The following is a 20,190-nucleotide window of genomic DNA, read 5'->3' as shown; positions in this document are numbered from 1 at the left end:
AACCCAGCCCTAATTCATGCTCATGAAATACAGAAGTTTTTTAATGACACAGAAAAAAGTCCAATGTTGCTTTGTAATCATTTCACTTCTAGTGGCATTTGTATAATCCTTCGTTTTTTTTACAAAATAGCTTAACAATTAGAAATTGACAGAGCAGCAAAACGTTTCGCATAAACCAAATTCAGCATTCGTTTTTATGAAAGCCTTTAGCATCAGCATATAACGCCATGATTGCCAAAATGGCGCCCCAGGAGTGAAAGCGCACATCCAGTGGCATGGTGGATATTTTCAGTGAAGCATCTCTTTGCGATCAGAGACCACCCGACTGAGACCTAATCCTAATGGTAAATCCTGGGAAACCGTCCCCCGCGCCCCTCCGCCTTCCCCCTAACCTCCTAACCATACCACCCTCCCCCCCCACCCCCCCCCATAGTGACCGGCTAATATGTGTGGATCACCGATCCAAAGCCGAGGTCCAGTTATCTGCACATATTTGCAGTCAACTTTTAATGGGGTGATGCGGCCCCCTTGAACACTCCCAAAGCACACCTATGACCAGTCTCAGCCCCAACCCCCAAGAGCACTGCGAGAATGTTTTAAACTGTTTTTATTTTTATTTTCAGTGCTCTGAACAGAAAAGGCTCAACATGCCCCACTGCCGTGTGTGAGCCTGCCGGGCACTAGATGGGCAGCGCGGCATGTTCCAGGGCCCTGTGCAGCTGGCAGCAGCCTTTGCTCTCTTGCAACACCCTCATTTTTTGTATCCCTTTGTGAACCTCACATTTTCCAGGGCGAATCGTTGGGAAAGTTTGAAAGTTCACAGGACTTAGATTTAGACTGAATTGTGTTATGTAGAAGAGAAAGAGATGTGAGAGTTGGTGGAGGGGCAGAGATGGAGAAGAGGAGAATGAGGAAAGAGCGTGAATGGGAGTAGAAATGAGAGGAGGAGGAAGAGTGGAGATTTGGTGCAGGAGAAGAGAGGAGGCGGAGAGAGAGAGTGGATAAGGTAGAGGGAAGGAAAGAGCTAGTCGGGAGGAGGTTGAGAGGAAGAAGAGGCTAAGGTGAAAGAGAGGGAGGAGAAGAGGAAATACTAGGTTGGACAAGGTACAGGGAAAGTGAATGCTAAGGAGGTGGAGGAGTGGTTTTGTTTGTATATTTATTTCTAAAGCGCTTCATGCCAAAGCGCTATACACAAATTAATGAGATGTTATAACATTTAAAATATTGACAATTACAATAGAGAATAGAGTAGTAATAAATATAAAAGACAACATAAACCATAAGAAAAATAAAAATGTAATGAATGGCCATGATGTCTGGCAAACAAAGACATTTGCAAGACAATAATTGCATATGAACTAGAATAAGGACCTCTACATGCAGGGAAATCGAAGTGCCCTCTTTGGACAACAGTCCTACTAATACCCAAAATTCAAGAAATTGAGTGAATGTATTCAAACAAAAATTTTATGAAAATTAAATGAGAAATGTATTCTGAAAAGTAGGCCTAAACGGTCCTGGCATAATAGAATTCCCATATAGGTTACATTGATTTAAGAAGATCACATATGTGTTTGACATGTGGACATATATTGCACAATGGGGAGGAGAACATCTGAGGACGTAACCACCAAACTGGCCAAGATGGGTGAGATGATAAAATCATGCTGTTAGCATAAAGGAGGGGTGAATAGAGAAAGGCTGAGGAGAAAGAAAGAAGGACAGTGGAAGTGGATAAAGAGAATAGAGTCGGTGGAGGAAGGCAAGAGACAGAGGAAAGTAGAGGGCTCAGAAAAGAGAAAGAGGGCCAGAAGGATTGAAGAAAGAGGAAGAGAGCATGAGAGGGGGTGGTGCGGGGGGTGACCAGAAGGCCACAAGGGCCAACAGAGAGAAAGCAGAAGAGAGGAACATGAGAGGTGGAGAGATAGGAAAACGGGGTGGTGTGGGGGGTGATATTGTCAAAAGAGAAATCATATTGTGCCTCCTATTGCAATAAATATATTAATATTGGCCTACGCCAAGCTGCTCGAAAATCGTTTGCGAAAGAATCCGTGTTGCAAGGTCCTGACCTTAAATCAATGTAAGCCGCCATTTTAGGTCAAACCGCCATTTTAGGATTCGCTTTGTAAAAGTCACCCTGTGAGTTAAAATGGTGGACGATGTCATTCCAGAATACAACATGGCCGTCTTGACTTCTGTACATAGCTAATATGTAACTTGCCTGCAGGCCACTTGTTGAGGTCGTGAACTGAGACCTTGTCCTTCGTTGACCTGTGTGTAGAAGGATTACTTGTGCAATGAAACTAATCCACAAGCATATGTTGAAACAATGTATTCAAATACTGAACGTAGAACATCTGTTTAACTACATTGTATTAATGTTCGAGAAGGCCTGCATGGAAAATCTTAGAATACACAGTTATTGCATAGGCTTGTTGATACATGTATTAAAGGCAAACCAGTTATATGTGGTTGTTCGAGACTTGGCACAAACCCTAGATCGGTGCTGTATTAAGTGGAATATTAACCCGAAGTGGGGCTGGACATCGTGCCCACCAAGTGTATAAAAAGCAAATGCATTCTAATGTGCAAGGTCTCTCACTGAACACATTGAACCACGCTGGAGTTTGTTGTGTTGTACTGAGGGCCGATAGCTATCTGACTTTGCTCTGTTTTTGTAACTGGATTCAGTATAAAATAAAGTACTTTGTATGTTCCTTTGTAACCCGCATTCGGTGTATTTCCTTTTGGGGTACTCAGCCTCGATATTTTGATTTTGTTTTCACAGTTGGCACCCGAATACGGACCCTCAAGATTGATGCCAGATTGTTGAGGTTTGACGCACGCTGTCGGACTGGGATCGGACAGTGTGACATAAGTGAACCCACTGAACGAGACGCGACACCTCAGCAGCGCTGCAAGACCCGATCCTTGGACGATAAGCGTGTGGTCCGAGACGGCATATTGACGAGGGTCCACTTATCCAGGCGGGCAGATTTGTCGAAATCACCATACACGAGGTAAGATTAGTTAGGTAAGATTCTTTGAAATCCGAACAGACCTCCTTAGGTCAGGTGAGTCGTGACCCGATTCGTAATTTAATCCTGACAATTTGAATTTTGGCGCATTGTATCTGCAGACACAATTATTGACCAGGTAACACCAAGAATTTGAGATATGCCTGGGAAATTGTCTACCTGCTTTAGGGCATTATTTCGCAGTGATAGACAATCTTTGGAATTTAGCCATCCAGCACCACAGGAGGGGTCGCCGGCATGTACTATGTACTGCAAGCATGGCATTGGAAGTATAGAATTTAATGACATTTTGCACAGACAAAACAAATATGCCTCCGAACTTCAGTGGCCAATCAATGGTAGTTTTGAAATCCCTCGTATTGAGTATTTAGAGTCAATTCTATTAAAGAAAAAGGCTAGACCTGCAGCATTTGATGTTTTGCAGAATTGGAAAGAAGAAGCGTTGCAGCAACTTAAAAGTAGAGAAAAACATGCACGCCGTCATAAAACGAATGCTGAAAAAGCGTTGTTATATGATCAGTACAAACAGTCTGAGGCGACTACAAATATGAATAGGGCTTTCTTACTCGGTATTCAGAAAATCTATCCTTCTAAAGATCTTCATATTTCTGATGAGTTTATTGACAAATTATTAAATGAACGAAGGCCTGGTGCTTCTGCGCCACCTCCGTATGTTCCGCTTCCTGCTGCTATGCCTCTTCCTCCTGTTATTTCTGCTCCATCTATTGTTGATCCTGTTGTTCTTGCTCCGCATAATGTTACCCTTCTTCCAGCTCCCCCACCTCTTTTTATCGCACCAGTCATAGTACCTCCATCAAATTTGCCTGCTCCCTCTCTTCCAAGTGGTCCTGAGCCGCTTGTAATCGATCGAGGTGCAGGGTCAAAGGTTGTCACTCGCAATACTGTACGGCCGGAGAAGAAACGTGAGTTAATTGCATGGGCTAAGCATTGTATGGAGAAGGATGATCAAGCTAGCGTTTTTGCCACACTTTGTAATATTGATAATTTTCCTGAGAAAAATGTTTTTATTGAAGGTTTAGGGATTCAGTTATGTATAATGTGGGGAAGATTAAATAATGCGGATCTTCTGCAAGGGTTAAGGGATCTAAATACTCTAGCGCTTTCTAGAGACACTGTGGAGAAGGTAAATGAGCATGTCGAGAGGTTATTTGGGTATAGAAAGGAGTTAGAAAAGTTACAGAATGAGGATGACGAGGAGGAAAATATGTATGTACAGAAACGGTTCCTTCCGTGTCGTAAATCGATATCTGAGGAAACGCGAATTTTTAAGAAAGACACGATTAGATGGATTTCAGACATATCGATAACTCCTGTTGATGTATATGACACGTATAGTCAATATACGCTAGAAATGCAGAGGAAAGTGATACAGGTAGTGGTAGAGTACCTGCAGGATGAGTGTGTAAAAGGAAGATTAGTTGTCCCACAGAGTTATTGAGTATTTACAAGAGAGCTTTTTCATTTGACACTTCTTCGACTGCTTTAGCGCTCGATTTAGCTCTGTTGCTTAGTAAGCTTTCGGAGTCACCTACCTCAGTTGCCTATGAGAGAGGTCCCTCCGACATTTGTCCCAAAGGTCGAGGTTGCGGCCGATGCTGCACAGGTTATAGTTGCTGTGAACATTCCCGCACATTATGTATCGCAGTTCGTTCATGTTCCGTTCTCAAAACAGGAAGTGAATACTATTAAGCAATCTATCCTGATATTAGGAAAAATCCGACAGGATTCTATAAAGAAATAGAGTACGTCTTGCAATCCTCAGTGTTCACCCTATGCGACATTGATTTGTTGTTTCCTGTGCTCCTGCCCGTAGATTTGTGGAAACAGGTTAGAACTATAGACAACGTACCTGGGTTGGGAGATACGTGGGTTAACATAACTAGGCTTGACGGAGAAAGGCCAGCTCGATAGAGATCGCCTCAGCTGATACTAACTTTGCCTGACAGAATCGTTGCTAAATTGAAAACCATAATTCCCGAAAAGAGAATTATTTGGGACAAGTTTACGGCCTGTGTCCAAGGAAAGTCTGAAGGTGTTGCCGAGTTCTTTAATCGGTTCAAACAGGTATTCTCGGATTTCAGTGGACAAGACCTAGGCACAGAGTCTGGGAAAAGGTTGTTTGTGGACAAATTTGTGCATGGATTGCTGCCTGACATCCAGTCGCAAATTATGTCTTCTGAGAGCGCTTGGCAGGCGAAATCACAATCAGAAGTACTGCACATGGCTCAGTACTACGAGAACTGTGTCAATAATGAAAAAGATAGGGTTGAAAAACGAAAAGGAGATTTGAAAACTAAAGTGCTATTGCAGCAAATTGTTAGAGGCCCCAGAGGGGGTAGTTCTCAGGTTAGAGGTCAGTATGTCCCGCAGGGGAATGTGCCCTTGGGTCCCGTGAACATTAACCAGTGCGCTTATTGTCGTCTAGAGGGTCATTGGCGAGCAAAATGCCCCGTCCTTCAACAATGGTCAAATAATACATTTGGTAATATGGGTAGGCGATCCAGAGGTCGCCCGGGTGTAGGGGGCCCTGGTAGAGGTCAGTTTACACAGGACCCTCAGCAACCTTTCTCGCAGGACAATCATACTCCGAGTGTGGACACCAGGAACATATTTGATCATCCTTCCGCTGCATATTTATCTGAAGAGCTTCCTTTTGATGATATTTTGTTTCGTTAGGATTGCCTGAAGCAGGGTTTGGAACCTACACCTATTCCCGTCAATCAGAAAGGTCCATACGTTGAAATGATGGTGGGAAATAGGAAACATCCGTTTTTGATAGACACTGGAGCAGAGAAGTGTTCCATTGATCATTCACGGGTTCCAAACATTCCACTGTCAGGGCAAACCAATGTTTCTGTAGGGTTTTCTGGTACACCAGTTGTTTGTCCGGTTTCTTTGCCGGTACCCATCTCTTTGGGTCCCTTTACGGACCATTGTCCATTTCTGTTGACTTCGGATTGCGGAGAGAACTTGCTGGGGTTGAATCTGTTAATAGAATTAAATGCAGTGATTTATTGTTCTTCTGATGGCGTACGCTTGACGATTTCACCACAGCAATTTTCTGCCTCGCAATTCTTGACTAGACCTTTGCCTCCAGAATTCATTAATGTACCAGAGAGCTTGTGGGCTGTCGACGACAATGATGTTGGTGTTTTACAGATTAAACCCGTCAGTATAAGATTTCAGTTGAGGGCGAGCGAGCTTTGAAATGCATTGTTTCCGATTTTGTGCATCGCGGAGTGATTGAAGAAATTTCAGGGAGTTTGTGTAACAGTCCAATTTTACCCGTGTACAAGAAAGGCGATAATGCAGTTCCATTCCGTTTCATAATTGATTTACGTGCCATTAATAAAGTTGTGGCACCACAATTTCCAATTGTGCCTGATGTAACGACAATCCTAACCATGATTCCAGCTACAGCTACTTACTTTAGTTTTGTGGACCTAAAGAATGCTCTCTTTAGTATTCCTATACACAACGATAGTAGATATTTGTTCACGTTCACCTTAGGGGGACGCTCGTTCACATTTACTTGTGCACCTCAAGGGTACACAGAGAGTCCTAGCATTTATAGTAGGGCTTTGAAAGAACAACTTGATACCCTTGAATTGCCCTCTACCTGTACTTTGCTTCAGTACGTTGATGATTTGCTTCTAGCTGCTGACTCTGAGAGTGGCTGTAAGGAGGGCATTGTGTTATTACTTATCCATCTAGCTAAGCATGGTCACAAAGCTTAGCTTAAAAAATGTCAATATTGTTGTCAGGAGGTCGCCTATTTAGGCTATCTCCTGTCAAAGGAGGGAAGAAGATTGACACCTGAAAGAATAAAACACATTTCTGGCATGTCTGTCCCAAATACACAGAAGGAAGTTAGAGCCTTGATAGGTATGGCTTCTTACTGTAGGTTGTGGATCCCAAATTTTTTACTAGTGATCAAACCGATGTTGGCTTTGACAAAGAAGGCCATTTCTTCGCCATTGCCATGGAACGCGGTACACCAGCAATCGTTTGACTTGCTTAAGACTGCATTATGCTCTGCTCCAGTTTTGGGCACCCAAACTATGAAATGGCCTTTGTGTTGTTTGTGCATGAATGTGATGGATGTGCTTTGGCTGTATTAACGCAGGAACATGGAGGGAAGAATAGGCCGTGCGGTTACTTTTCTTCCGCCCTTGATCCTGTAGCATGCGCTTTGCCAAGATGTTTGCGAGCTGTCGCTGCTGCTGCCACGTCTGTAAAACAGAGTGAGGGAATGGTCCTAGGCCATGATCTAACCCTTATGGTGCCTCACTCTGTAGATGTTCTACTGAACCGAACTCAAACGCAACACCTCACTTCTGCACGGTTGACAAGATATGAATTGATCTTGTTTGCTCTTCACATTCAAATTAAGAGGTGTTGTGTTCTTAATCCAGCTGAACTCCTACCTTTCCCGCAAGATACTACTTGCGGCAATGAAGTGCCACATGATTGTTTGTATACGACCGAACAAATGACAAAGGGTAGAATTGATTTGAAAGATACTCCATTGGATAACCCGCAAGGAGAGCTGTTTTGTGACGGCTCCTGCTTCAAACTTCCGGATGGTATATCCACAGTTGCTTATGCGATCACTACATTGAGCACGGTTGTGGAAACTAAGAGAATCACGCATAATTCTGTGCAGGCCGCAGAGATTATAGCATTGACCCGAGCTTGCGAACTTCCCGAAGGGCTTGCAGTAAATACATATACTGATAGTCAGTATGCCTTTGGGGTGGTTCACAACTTTGGGAGACTTTGGTTAGAGAGAGGGTTCCTAACTTCGCATGGCACCAAAATTCAACATGGCTCCCTAATAGTGCAACTGCTCTCAGCGCTTGCACTCCCTACTCGGTTAGCAGTTATGAAATGTGCAGCACATCGAAAGATTACAGATGATATAGGGAAAGGGAATGCTTTTGCTGATCAGATAGCTAGGCAAACTGCTACCGATCTCCTTACGGAGATGTATGTCTCAAGGGAGTCTGTAGATGCTTATGCAATGGATGAGGGTGTTGGGTCTGTACGGAATATCCAAGCTGATGCCACGTTAGAAGAATCCAAAAGGTGGGCTGAAGGCTTGGAGAAACTTGATGATGACGGGTGTTGGGTGGACATAGTAGAAGGGAAATGGCTACTCTCCGACGCATATGTCATGATGATGGTCATCATGGCCCATGGTCCTACGCATGTATGTGCCCAGAAGATGACAAAAATGTTATAGAAAGTTTGGGTAAATGACAAAATTTCGAAAATTGCCCAGCGCTACGTCCGGGAGTGCATGATTTGCCTGCAACACAATGTGGGAAAGGGGACAGTAACTCCAAGGAGTAGTTTTGGTCCACCCTCTGTCTCCTTTGAAGTGATCCACTTTGATTTTATTGAAATGGAACGATGCGATAATAAGAAATATGTACTGGTGGTTATCTCTGCTTTTAGTAAATGGGTTGAGGCTTTCCCTGTTAAAGATGCTACAGCTATGACTACTGCAAAAATCATGTTAAAGGACTACTTCCCGTGGTTCGGTTTGCCAAGAGTTATCTGGTCGGACAATGGTCCACATTTTGTCGCTGCTGTAGTTCTGCAGATATGCACGGCATTACGAATTGACAAACGGTTCCATTCGGCCAGACATGCTCAGAGCGCCGGACTAGTAGAAAGACACAACGGTATCATCAAGAACAAGCTCGCTAATACGTGTGCTGGCACCAAACTAAAATGGCCGGACGACTTACTGATTGTGTTGTTATCCATGCGCACAACGCCTCAAACTAAGACTGGGCTCTCTCCATTTGAGGTGGTAATGGGGAGACCTGCCAATATTTTGAACCTTCCTATATGTAACTCATTAAGAAATGTTGAAAGTATATTACTTTCAGATTATTGTAGCCAGTTGACTAAAAACCTGTATTTGATTTATCACCAGGTTTCGAGAAGCTTTACCTGTGCGATACGAGGGCCCGGGCCACAGCATACGGCCTGGAAGTTGGGTGCTCGTCAAATCTTTCGAGCGCTCCTCTTGCCTTGCGCCTCGCTGGCGTGGGCCATTCCAAGTCCTGTTGGTCACCCAGACAGCGGTGCAGGTCGTTGGGAGAAAGAACTGGATTCACGCGTCCCACGTCAAGAAACGTCCTCACCCTGTGCCACATGTTACAGAAGAAACAGAACCCCTCGCTGACACTGCAACCAACGATCCCAAAGCAGTAAGTAGCACTGAGAGTGTGTCGTAGAATCTCTCTGAGCCCGTGAGGCTTGGGGAAGCTGCCATTTTGTCTCCACGCTCTCCACAAATTTTGCATCCGGAAACTGCTATTTCGAATTCGGCACCTTAACTTGCTTCAGACACATTGCTTCCAGCAGAAAGTAACGACATATTGTTTCCGGATCAATCAGTACCGGGAAAAGTAAGGTACAATCTACGACCACGAAAATAGACTTACGGCACGTTTTGCTGTGCATCTGATAGACTTACGGTACGGTCCGGCTGTGCATCTGATAGACTTACGGCACGGTTCGGCTGTGCATCTGATAGACTTACGGCACGGTTCGGCTGTGCATTTGAAGAAGAAAAGGATCATCGAGGGCTTGTTTTTGCCCAAATTTGAGAAAGGGGATTCTGTTGGCGAGGGTTGTGGAAGGACTAAGAAATCGCTCGACCGAGAGGTCGCCAGCAACAAACTTGGGGGCATCCATTTGAAGACTACAATGCCTGCTACCGCTACCGCTCCTATGGGACTTGTAAATAAGGGGGTGACCAACCGGGACGATGGACAAAATGACTGGGCCCCGAAAATGTATTGCTGTATTTTTATAATGATATTTGGGTTTTTAATAGCCGCTGCCTTAGGATTGTGGTACCTCGAGGAAACTCACTCTTTAGAACTTTTGTTGCCTACTAAAAGTGCACCCATTGTTCCTACTCCCTTTGTACATTTGCATACTCTATCCCCTAGGGATTCTCAGCACAGACAAAGGTACCACAATAACACTTTAATGCTTATCATGAATGCTACGCATGCCGTTTTTAATAAATCTAACTGTTGGGTCTGCTCACATTTACCGCAACACGGGGATAAGGGGCTGGGTTGGTATATTCATCCTTTACCTTTGACAACTGCTTGCTATGCTTCTCTTAAAGCACTGTTCTTTGGCCGATGGAATGATAGCATCTCAGGGAACTTTGATGGCACCAATTTGAAAAGTTTTGAGAAACGTGTTTTGACTCCCCAGGGATGCTCGCTTTTCGCAAATAGGAGTAAACCGAATGTTGCTTCTATTAGGCCTTCTGATAAACTGTCTCGTCCTTTCCAATCTTTGATTTCCTTTAAGATGGCTCCAATAGGCAATAAGGACGGCATGCCTCCTTCTTACACTGGTAGCCATAGCCCAGATTCAGTCTCTTTTTGCATACAGAGGAATGGAACTCAGTCAATGGGAAATTTTCTAGGTTGTGCCAATGTTGCAAATTTGACTGGGGAAAACAGACCTTTGTATGTAGGCAAACCTGTCTACTTTGTCTGCGATAATGTAGCATTCCCATGGTTGCCCAGGGATTGGCAGGGAACCTGTTATTTAGGGATCCTGTTACCTCGGGTGTTTATAGCTAGTACAAGAGAAGTTTCAAAGGCTCGTCCATGGCGGGACGAGAATGGTGACACCCCAGCACAAATCTTGGGAGATATAGCTAAATCAGTTGTGCCATTTGGGGGCAGATAGCGAATTCAGAAGATATCAGAAAACTAGCAAGAGTACTGGAGAGAACCATCAACCGGACCACGGACATACTCTATAATATGACGTTCGAACAGAAGGCGATAAGATTAGTAGCACTTCAAAACCGAATGGCATTAGATGTCATTCTGGCTGAGCGTGGTGGAGTGTGTTAATTACGGGGGTCAGCTTGCTGTGTTTTCGCACCAGATTCCTCCCCAACTAGCTTCAAGGCAATACAGAATCTGCACGTCCTTAGTTCCGAAGTGCATGTTCCCGAGGGAAACTGGGATCTAAACGCTCGGTTCTGGGGCTTCTTGCGATCCTGGGGTTGGAAGGTACTTTCGGTCTTGCTAATTATTTTAGCAGGTGCCGAATTCGAAATTACTTTGTTGCTGTATTCAGTGTCTACCTGGTATGTGTTCGATGCTAGGGGGATGTTGTGCACAAGCAATAGGTTCGATAGGACATAAAGTGTATGCCCCGGATAAAACTTCCAAAGAATATGTGTTGAAAGATATTTTAGCAAATGACCTAATGGCAATAGATATTTCCGATAGTGATTCAGGGTGCATGGACGATGATGCATGGAGTTATTTGCAAGGAGATCCAAAGTAGTTTTTAGCACATGGCATAGGCCAAAAGGAGGGTTTGTCAAAAGAGAAATCATACTGTGCCTCCTATTGCAATAAATATATTAATATTGGCCTACGCCAAGCTGCTCGAAAATCGCTTGCGAAAGAATCCGTGTTGCAAGGTCCTGACCTTAAATCAATGAAACTAATCTACAAGCATATGTTGAAACAATGTATTCAAATACTGAACGTAGAACATCTTTTTAACTACATTGTATTAATGTTCGAGAAGGCCTGCATGGAAAATCTTAGAATACACAGTTATTGCATAGGCTTGTTGATACATGTATTAAAGGCAAACCAGTTATATGCGGTTGTTCGAGACTTGGCACGAACCCTAGATTGGTGATGTATTAAATGGAATATTAACCCGAAGTGGGGCTGGACATCGTGCCCACCAAGTGTATAAAAAGCGAATGCATTCTGATGTACAAGGTCTCTCACTGAACACACTGAACCACGCTGGAGTTCGTTGTGTTGTACTGAGGGAGGATAGCTATCTGACTTTGCTCTGTTTTTGTAACTGGATTCAGTATAAAATAAAGTACTTTGTATGTTCCTTTGTAACCCGTGTTCGGTGTATTTCCTTTTGGGATACTCAGCCTCGATATTTTGATTTTGTTTTCACAATATTTTCAGGGGCGAGTGAGCACTTTCAAAGGCCTGATGCTGAAGAAGGGAACATTGAGGGTGAGGTTTAGGATTGACAGCAAAGACTTTGATGGCCCATCCATAATTCCCGGAATATATTACCAACCAGAGAAGCCAAAACCCTGCAGATCTTTCATATTTGTAAATATTCTTGATCCCTGACCCCTATAGGATCAACTAAGGGTGTCAAGTCGGGGTATCTGATTGGAGAATCCAGATGGATCAATGTGAAACTGAAGGACCTCAACAGCAAAGAATGACATGACCACATCCAAGAAAAACCCCCAAAACCGCCAGGAAAGAGGTGCATGCTGCTATAAATCCCAAAAACTGAGCGTGACTGTTTCTGCTAGGAAGGCTGCCCAATCAAAGGTGAACGGAAAGGGAAGACGGACTGGGTGCCACGGTCCGCAGAAAGCTGGCACCGTTTTCTGGCACCCTAAACCCCATCCCTATGGGCCATAGTCAGAACCTAATCCGTTTTTTTTCCCCGCAAAAATAAAAATTGGAAGGGAAGTCTCATTTGAGTCCAAATTGTCTGTTTATTCCCAGCCATGACAGGGCTATGGTGGAGAAATGACAGCTCCCTGCAAAGGGGCTCTGTGATAAGACTAGTTCATGATGTCTGGAACATATGGAAACAAAAATGAATTTATGATAGGTAAAGAATGTGTACATTCTGGTACAGCGGGTAGTATAGCTCAGTGGCAAGGCCCAGAGCAACACAGGTTCGAATCCCGGGTCCGTGCTTAGAAACCTCTTCTGTATTAAGCGAGTTATAAATAACCAATTATAATCAGGGAAACGGGGGCGGGAGGGGAGCTAAAAATGGACACAGTTCTAGTGAGCTAGGTGGACCACAGCATTACTGTCTAAACATCCATTAAAGACTATCGCGTTTAGAGTGGTCCAGCCTTGGGCCTCCCGCTGCTCATGGGTGCAAGTCTGTATGCGTTCACTGAAAGTTTTAGGGGTGTTGCCTCATAGCGCCTGGCACTCGTATTATGTCTTAGTTTATACAGAAGGAATCGTTGTGCGGTGTGTCTATTTTGCAATTTATAAAATGTTACATTAGAAAAATGGCCAGGAAGTGAGGCACCATCGCACTTACTATGCAGAGCCGCGGGGCAGCGTTCAATGTTCTGTACAGCAGACTCCTTAGACCTGAAATGGAAATAAAACAGAGGTGAGTGTCTGATACTGAGTGTTCTGGCATGACTCAGGGCTGTACTTGTTTTAGCGGCGCACAGAATTTGGTGTGCTGCGGATATTCAGGGTTGTACTGGGTGTGCTTGCGTGCCAATATGCCCACCCTGTAGATATTTAGGTCCGTATGTTGAATGATCAGGTGTGTGGTACGGTGGCGTGACCGATGTTCAGGATTGGAATGAGTGTGGTTGTGTGTTGTACAGGGGGCGTGACCGATGTTCAGGATTGGAATGAGTGTGGTCATATATCGACACTCACTGTGCAGTGGATATTCAGGGCTGCGCGTGGTGAAGCGGTGCAGAGATTTTGGTGTGCAGTGGATATTCAGGGCTGCACGTGGTTGATCAGCACTGAAACCCGGTGTGCTGTGGGTATTCAGATTTGTGCTAACAGTGGTCAGAAGCCAGGTCTGAGGTGGATAGCCAAGGCTGTATGGAGTACGAGGCGAGGTTGGAGGCAGATAATGTGTGTGCTGTGAGTATCCAGCGCTATAATGGGGTTGTTGTTATGTTGTTGCTTGATATTTCATTATTCAAGTCTGAATGTTTTGGAGGTAGCGAGGAGAATGGGTGGGACAGGGAGAAGGAAAGGTGCAATATAGTGCTACACTGGTTGCTTGCGTGCTGATTTATGCCACGGTTGATCATCTCAATGAATGAGGGAGAAGAAGAGAATGGGTGGTGGTGAGGTTATGCAATGAGGGTGCAGTGCACAAGATCAGTGGAAGTGTGCCAAATGTTCTGTACAGGGGTCTCAGACCCAAATATGCCTCAAAGCCCCAATTCACTAAGTGGGATAAATGGATGTGTTCAGATGCAGACACCTAAAGCTTCTCCAGACAGGGAGAAAGAGATAAGGCCTGAGTGGGTGTTAACCCTCAAACAGGTTAGTGGACCTGGCCTGGAGTTCACACATTTGCAAATGCTGCTTGATGGGTCTGTCGAATATTTGATGCCTACCGTCCTTTCTACTAATGGAAGCTTGGTGAGTGCAGCGCAACTCTGGGTGTACGCTGGGGGAGCTGGACTTTAGGCACAATGCACAGGGGCATGCACTTAGAGTGCAAGAGGTTCTGGGACTTCTCATGTTTCAGATAATCTGAACTGGTGTATGGAACTCCCCTCTGGACGTCCAACATGATGCTTGGCTGCAGGAGTGGGCGGGGCATTCTGTGATTTTCACGCGTAACTCAGATGGAAAATATAGGCCCTTAGCATTTAAGGCCTTGAAGGAGGGGGCATCTAGGATGCCCAATTCCCAGATCAAGGAATAACCTACCTTTCTCGGATAGCCACACATCGCCCATCGGCCCAGCCGCAGTAGGGGTCCATCGCCATGGTGCAGCTATTGCAGGTTTTCCCGTACACGTCGCACCATTCTAGAGGCACCTCCACGACTTCATGGGAAGTGGTGACGTACAGACGTTTCTGATGCAGGAAAACCAAGGAGAAGGCCGTCAATAAGAAAAAGTAAGGAACAAACCCCTCAAAGTACAACAGCAGAGATATGGTGCTATGCCAATTCCTCATATTTAACTCGCTGACAATGAATGTACCTTAATGCTGCTGCTACTTTAGTGTCCAAAAAGTGTTGTTCCCCTTCAGTTTCATATTTTAAATTCAAATGCCCCCTTTACCGTTATCTTTTGTGCTATTAATTGCCATGAATTAATTTAGGCCAAAGGAAAGATACCGTTAAAAAAGCAGTTTGACCAAAGGAGCAGAAGATACCTGTCGCTCCTTTGTGTACTGCAAGAGACCGCCTTTGGGGGAGTAGCTATGTTTATTTCACCTCTGGATCACACAAGTGTGTGCTACACTGCATTGCTACTTTGCGCTGACATCTTGAGGAGTGTATGGGTGAGCGCTGCTTATCCCATGCTGATCATGTGCCAGGTGCCATGGGTGAGCGCTGCTTATCCCATGCTGATCATGTGCCAGGTGCCATGGGTGAGCGCTGCTTAACCCATGCTGATCATGTGCCAGGTGCCATGGGGTGAGCGCTGCTTAACCCATGCTGATCATGTGCCAGGCTTAACCCATGCTGATCATATGCCAGGTGCCATGGGTGAGCGCTGCTTATCCCATGCTGATCATGTGCCAGGTGCCATGGGTGAGCGCTGCTTAACCCATGCTGATCATGTGCCAGGTGCCATGGGTGAGCGCTGCTTATCCCATGCTGATCATGTGCCAGGTGCCATGGGTGAGCGCTGCTTATCCCATGCTGATCAGGTGCCATGGGTGAGCGCCGCTTATCCCATGCTGATCAGGTGCCATGGGTGAGCGCTGCTTATCCCATGCTGATCAGGTGCCATGGGTGAGCGCTGCTTATCCCATGCTGATCATGTGCCAGGCGCCACGGTGTGGAGGCTGGCACAGCAGCAGGTAGAGGGGCGTTACACATCTGCAGGAGGTTGGCCAGACTGATGTGGCAGCATGAAGACGGATAGTGCAAATACTCGAGGGGACAAGTGGGTTGGATCAGAGGGTTTCCAATTGTATGCTGAGCTCCCCCCTTGAGAATAATTTTGGGGATCCTACAAAATCCTAGACCTGCTCATATTTTCATTTAAAAGCAATTCGTCTCCTCCCTTTGAAAAGATTAAAAAGAGTCTCATGCCCTTCCCCACTCTGAATAGGGGCATACCCACAGATTGAAGACCACTGGGTTAGAGGATGGCATAGCAGGACAGAAGGTTACAAGTCTCCAGGCGGATGGGGGAGGCTGAGACAGCAGCATGTAACGGGGGGTACAAGCCCGGGGGTACAAGTCTCCAGGGTGGATGGGGGAGGCTGAAAGCAGCATGGAACAGGGAGGTGCAAGTCTCTAGGGTGGATGGGGGAGGCTGAGACAGCAGCATGGAACAGGGAGGTGCAAGTCTCCAGGGTGGATGGGGGGAGGCTGACAGCAGCATGGAACAGGGAGGTACAAGTCTCCAGGGTGGATGGGGAGGCTGAGACAGCAGCATGGAACAGGGAGGTACAAGTCTCCAGGGTGGATGGGGGAGGCTGAGACAGCAGCTGCTGCAGCATGGAACAGGGAGGTACAAGTCTCTAGGGTGGACAGGGAAGGCTGACAGCAGCATGGAACAGGGAAGTACAAGTCTGCAGGGTGGACGGGGAAAGCTGACAGCAGCATGGAACAGGGAGGTGCAAGTCTCTAGGGTGGATGAGGGAGGCTGAGACAGCAGCATGGAACAGGGAGGTGCAAGTCTCCAGGGTGGATGGGGGGAGGCTGACAGCAGCATGGAACAGGGAGGTACAAGTCTCCAGGGTGGATGGGGAGGCTGAGACAGCAGCATGGAACAGGGAGGTACAAGTCTCCAGGGTGGATGGGGGAGGCTGAGACAGCAGCTGCTGCAGCATGGAACAGGCAGGTACAAGTCTCTAGGGTGGACAGGGAAGGCTGACGGCAGCATGGAACAGGGAGGTACAAGTCTCCAGGGTGGACGGGGAAAGCTGACAGCAGCATGGAACAGGGAGGTACAAGTCTCCAGGGTGGAAGGGGGGGCTGACAGCAGCATGGAACAGAGAAGGACAAGTCTCCAGGCTATATGGGGGAGGCCGAGACATCAGCATGGAACAGGGAGGTACAAGTCTCCAAGGTGGATGGGGGAGCTGAGGCAGCAGAATGGAACAGGGAGGTACAAGTCTACAGGGTAGATGGGGGAGACAGAGACAGCATCATGGAACAGGGAGGGGGTATGGAAGAACTCTGCTGGTGTACTTGCGCGTTCTCAATGTCACTGGGTCTAGTACAATCGTTGTTTTGTTCTCCCCTGTTCCCCTTCCCTTGCCTTGTCGCGCTCTGAAACACTTGTGTACAAGCGCAATAGAAATAAAATATCAATATGCATGAATAAACTCCATCCTTGCACCTGAGAAAATACACTCTACTCCTACGTCCATGACATGCTATACCACATAGATGATTGGTTAATATCGACTTCCTAACACCATGTTGAATACTCCCATGCGCCCATTCCAATCACTTTTCATGGTTCTAGATGTGCTTATTGGCCATGAGCTGCGACCTAGATGGCTGTTGCGTGTTAATCCTGCTGCACCACTTGATGTAGCCTTCCTTGCTGATATTCATGGTAACATCAGGAATTGTTTTGAAGTTAGGGAAGGCTCAGTGTCGCCGGCAAGCGCTTTGTGGGAAGCATCTATAGTATTCATACATGGGATGGCAACCTAAAGACATGTAAGCAGCAGAGACTGGTTTGAGGTCTTTGGAGAGGCAGTACGGTGTCCGCTGTCTCAATCTCTTCCAGCCAACATTAAAGACACCCTGGATACTTTTCACAGGGCTGCAGAAATGGAGGCCAAATATCTTTCTGTTCTTGCTGTGGCCTGGCGCTAGAGTGAGGCATAGACTTGTGTAATCACCAGCCTTCGTGACGAGGCAAGAAAAGAGAGGAACTGTAATTTCAGCTGTACGAAACAAGGAGGGTAAGATATGTACGAAAAGATCCGATAGAGTAGATGATTTTTTGATTTCTACTAAATTATGAAATTACTTTTTTTTTTTTTTTTTTTTTTTTTTAAATCGCACTTCATGCTGGATTCTGGCTTCCAAGCGCAGGACCAGCTTTTGAACTGTGCTGCTCAGCACCATCTTGCTCCCAAGATGAGCATGTTGCCCCTGAGCTATCCTCCCGGCCGGCCCTCTTTATCAACCAAAAAAATACCAATACTGAAGATGATAATTTAGCCTTCTTTGGTGCTCTCTTGGTTTTGGGATTGTGCTGCACAATTAAAATGGCCACTTACAACCGACGAACTACTTTGTGCGTTAGATGGCCACCCTACTGGTGAAGACCTAGGATTCAATGGGTTGGTTCCTGAGTTTTATAATAAATACGTAGTATACTAGTCCCATACCTCCTGAAGCTCGGAGAAGAAGCTACATTAGTGTGGAAAACTACCATCAACACTTAGGGAAGTGATCAATACTCTACTTCCAAAATCCAATAAACCAATGGATCCAAATGGGTCCTACCGTCCACTCTCTAATATCAAAGAAGAAGGTAATATTTCTGTGAGAGCCCTAGGTACGTGACTTTCACAATTTATGCCCAATATGGCGTCATACCTGGCTGCTCAATGGTGCTTTACCTAGGTCGGCTTTTCATGATCTTTTCACAGATAAATCCAAATATTGATTCTTTACAGCTGCTCGAGATGCCGAAAAGGCATGTGATTCCGTTAACTTGAACTTTTCTCTTCAGACTGATGGAATAATGTGCCAGGCTTTACTTTAGATCTTGCAATAAACTGTACTACTAGGTCCGGTCGCATGAGAATGTGTTGCTGATTCAGTGACGTCATTTGGAAAAGGGCACCAGATAGGGTTGCCCACTGTCACCAGTGCAATTTCCATTTGCAGATATGACAAAACAGAAATATTCTCAATGGAGAGGGCCTCCGGATTGGCAGCACTTTTGAGATTATTGCTCTGGTTGTAAATGACAATAACTTGGAGCCAAAATTGGGAGATCTATATCTTTTTTTAGATCGCACTCTAGGGCTTTGTACTAATCGAAAAAAATACACACTTAACAAAGGCACAGATGGCATCCAAATTTTACACATAACATACCTGGTCTTTCTTTAAAGTTAATTATATAATTTATTATAGGTTACCTGCAAACTTTAATCACCATACCATATAATTAACAAAGCACATTGTTACTGCAATATTCGCAGGGTAGAAAAAATAATGAAATATGCACAGAAAAGTGAAGTACGGTACCTAGACATAAATCACCACACTACATTCCCGGAAGTATAATGGAAATTAAACAAAAGGACGTTCAAATCTTCAAATAGAAACAATATAAAACCCTTAAAAAGTGCGGATATACATGTTTCATCTCCCACCGATATATATCTACTAAAATGGGTCTTTTTCAGGGTGAAATCTCCCCTTTAATAAGATTTCAAATTGCATTCCAAACATCAGTATGCAACCAAGAATATTATATGCTTCGTTTCCTACGAATATAATGAAAACCAAATACCGCCTTAGGAGCTTTTCTTTTTTTTTATTCCATTATTTACAAACCATATTAAACGGTGTTTACACTGTAATATGTACTTATTATGTTGCAAAATATTAAATAGGGTGCAACTAACATAATAGTCAAGTAACATTGTTTTAACCAGTCCACTGTATGATAAAGCATACATTCTCAACGCTTAGGTCCAATTGATCTACTTATATGCATAACAAAAATGGAAGAGAAAAAAAAAAGGAAAAAAAACACATCCACAGTGCGTCTCCATTTCTCCATTCTGAGTGTAGTTTTTCAATGCTAGAACTATTCAGACACTTCAACTGGAATAACAAGAGGTTTTTCAACTATGTGATGAGCTTTTCTGACTGAGGCATTAGCAATATTTTGATGGCAGCCGAACTGGATGAAGAGATGGGCACCCGGGCTTATTTAGCTGAGAACTTTCTAAAGGTATGTTAAAAGAAATTGGTTGGAGACTAACACAATTGAAAGGCTTCCCTCTATTGCTGTTAGCTCACAATTATGCATTCGTGTATCTTTGCTTTTTTTGATAGACCGAATGGCAAACAATGTGGAGGATTGGAATAACTTTACCTATGTCACCTAGTTTACAGAGGCAACAATGGTCTTGGAAGCAAGACCACGCAGAGCAACAGAGCTTCGAATCCCGAATCCGCACTTAGAAACCAAACTCAGGTACGGCATTAGCCGCGTGATAAAACAAGTAAATAAATAAATAATGATGCAATGGCATCTGATATAACATCATTATGTGAAACAGTCATCATAGTGAGGTAGATATGTGGTTTTCATTTCTTTTGTAGGAAATCAGAAAATATGGAATACAATACAGTTCACGGACAGTCTACAGGTTCAGCAGCAT

General features: G+C 44.8%; 1 protein-coding gene across 1 annotated transcript in view; it reads right to left on the bottom strand.

Moving 5' to 3' along the window:
• The window catches only part of SEMA7A (semaphorin 7A (JohnMiltonHagen blood group)), a 266,576-nt gene that overhangs the window by 8,974 nt on the left and 237,412 nt on the right, over positions 1-20,190 (bottom strand). The window contains exons 12-13 of the mRNA XM_069624587.1: positions 14,564-14,712; positions 13,188-13,240 (exon numbers count right to left, since the gene is read on the bottom strand). Of these exons, the coding sequence (XP_069480688.1) occupies positions 13,188-13,240; positions 14,564-14,712 (202 nt within the window). The remainder of the gene's footprint in view (positions 1-13,187; positions 13,241-14,563; positions 14,713-20,190) is intronic.

Source organism: Ambystoma mexicanum, chromosome 11 (genome assembly GCF_040938575.1).
Source record: "Ambystoma mexicanum isolate Mex_15411 chromosome 11, UKY_AmexF1_1, whole genome shotgun sequence".
NCBI lineage: Eukaryota > Metazoa > Chordata > Amphibia > Caudata > Ambystomatidae > Ambystoma > Ambystoma mexicanum.
The sequence above is the reverse complement of the archived record's forward strand: the minus strand, read 5'-3'. Positions and strand labels throughout refer to the sequence as shown.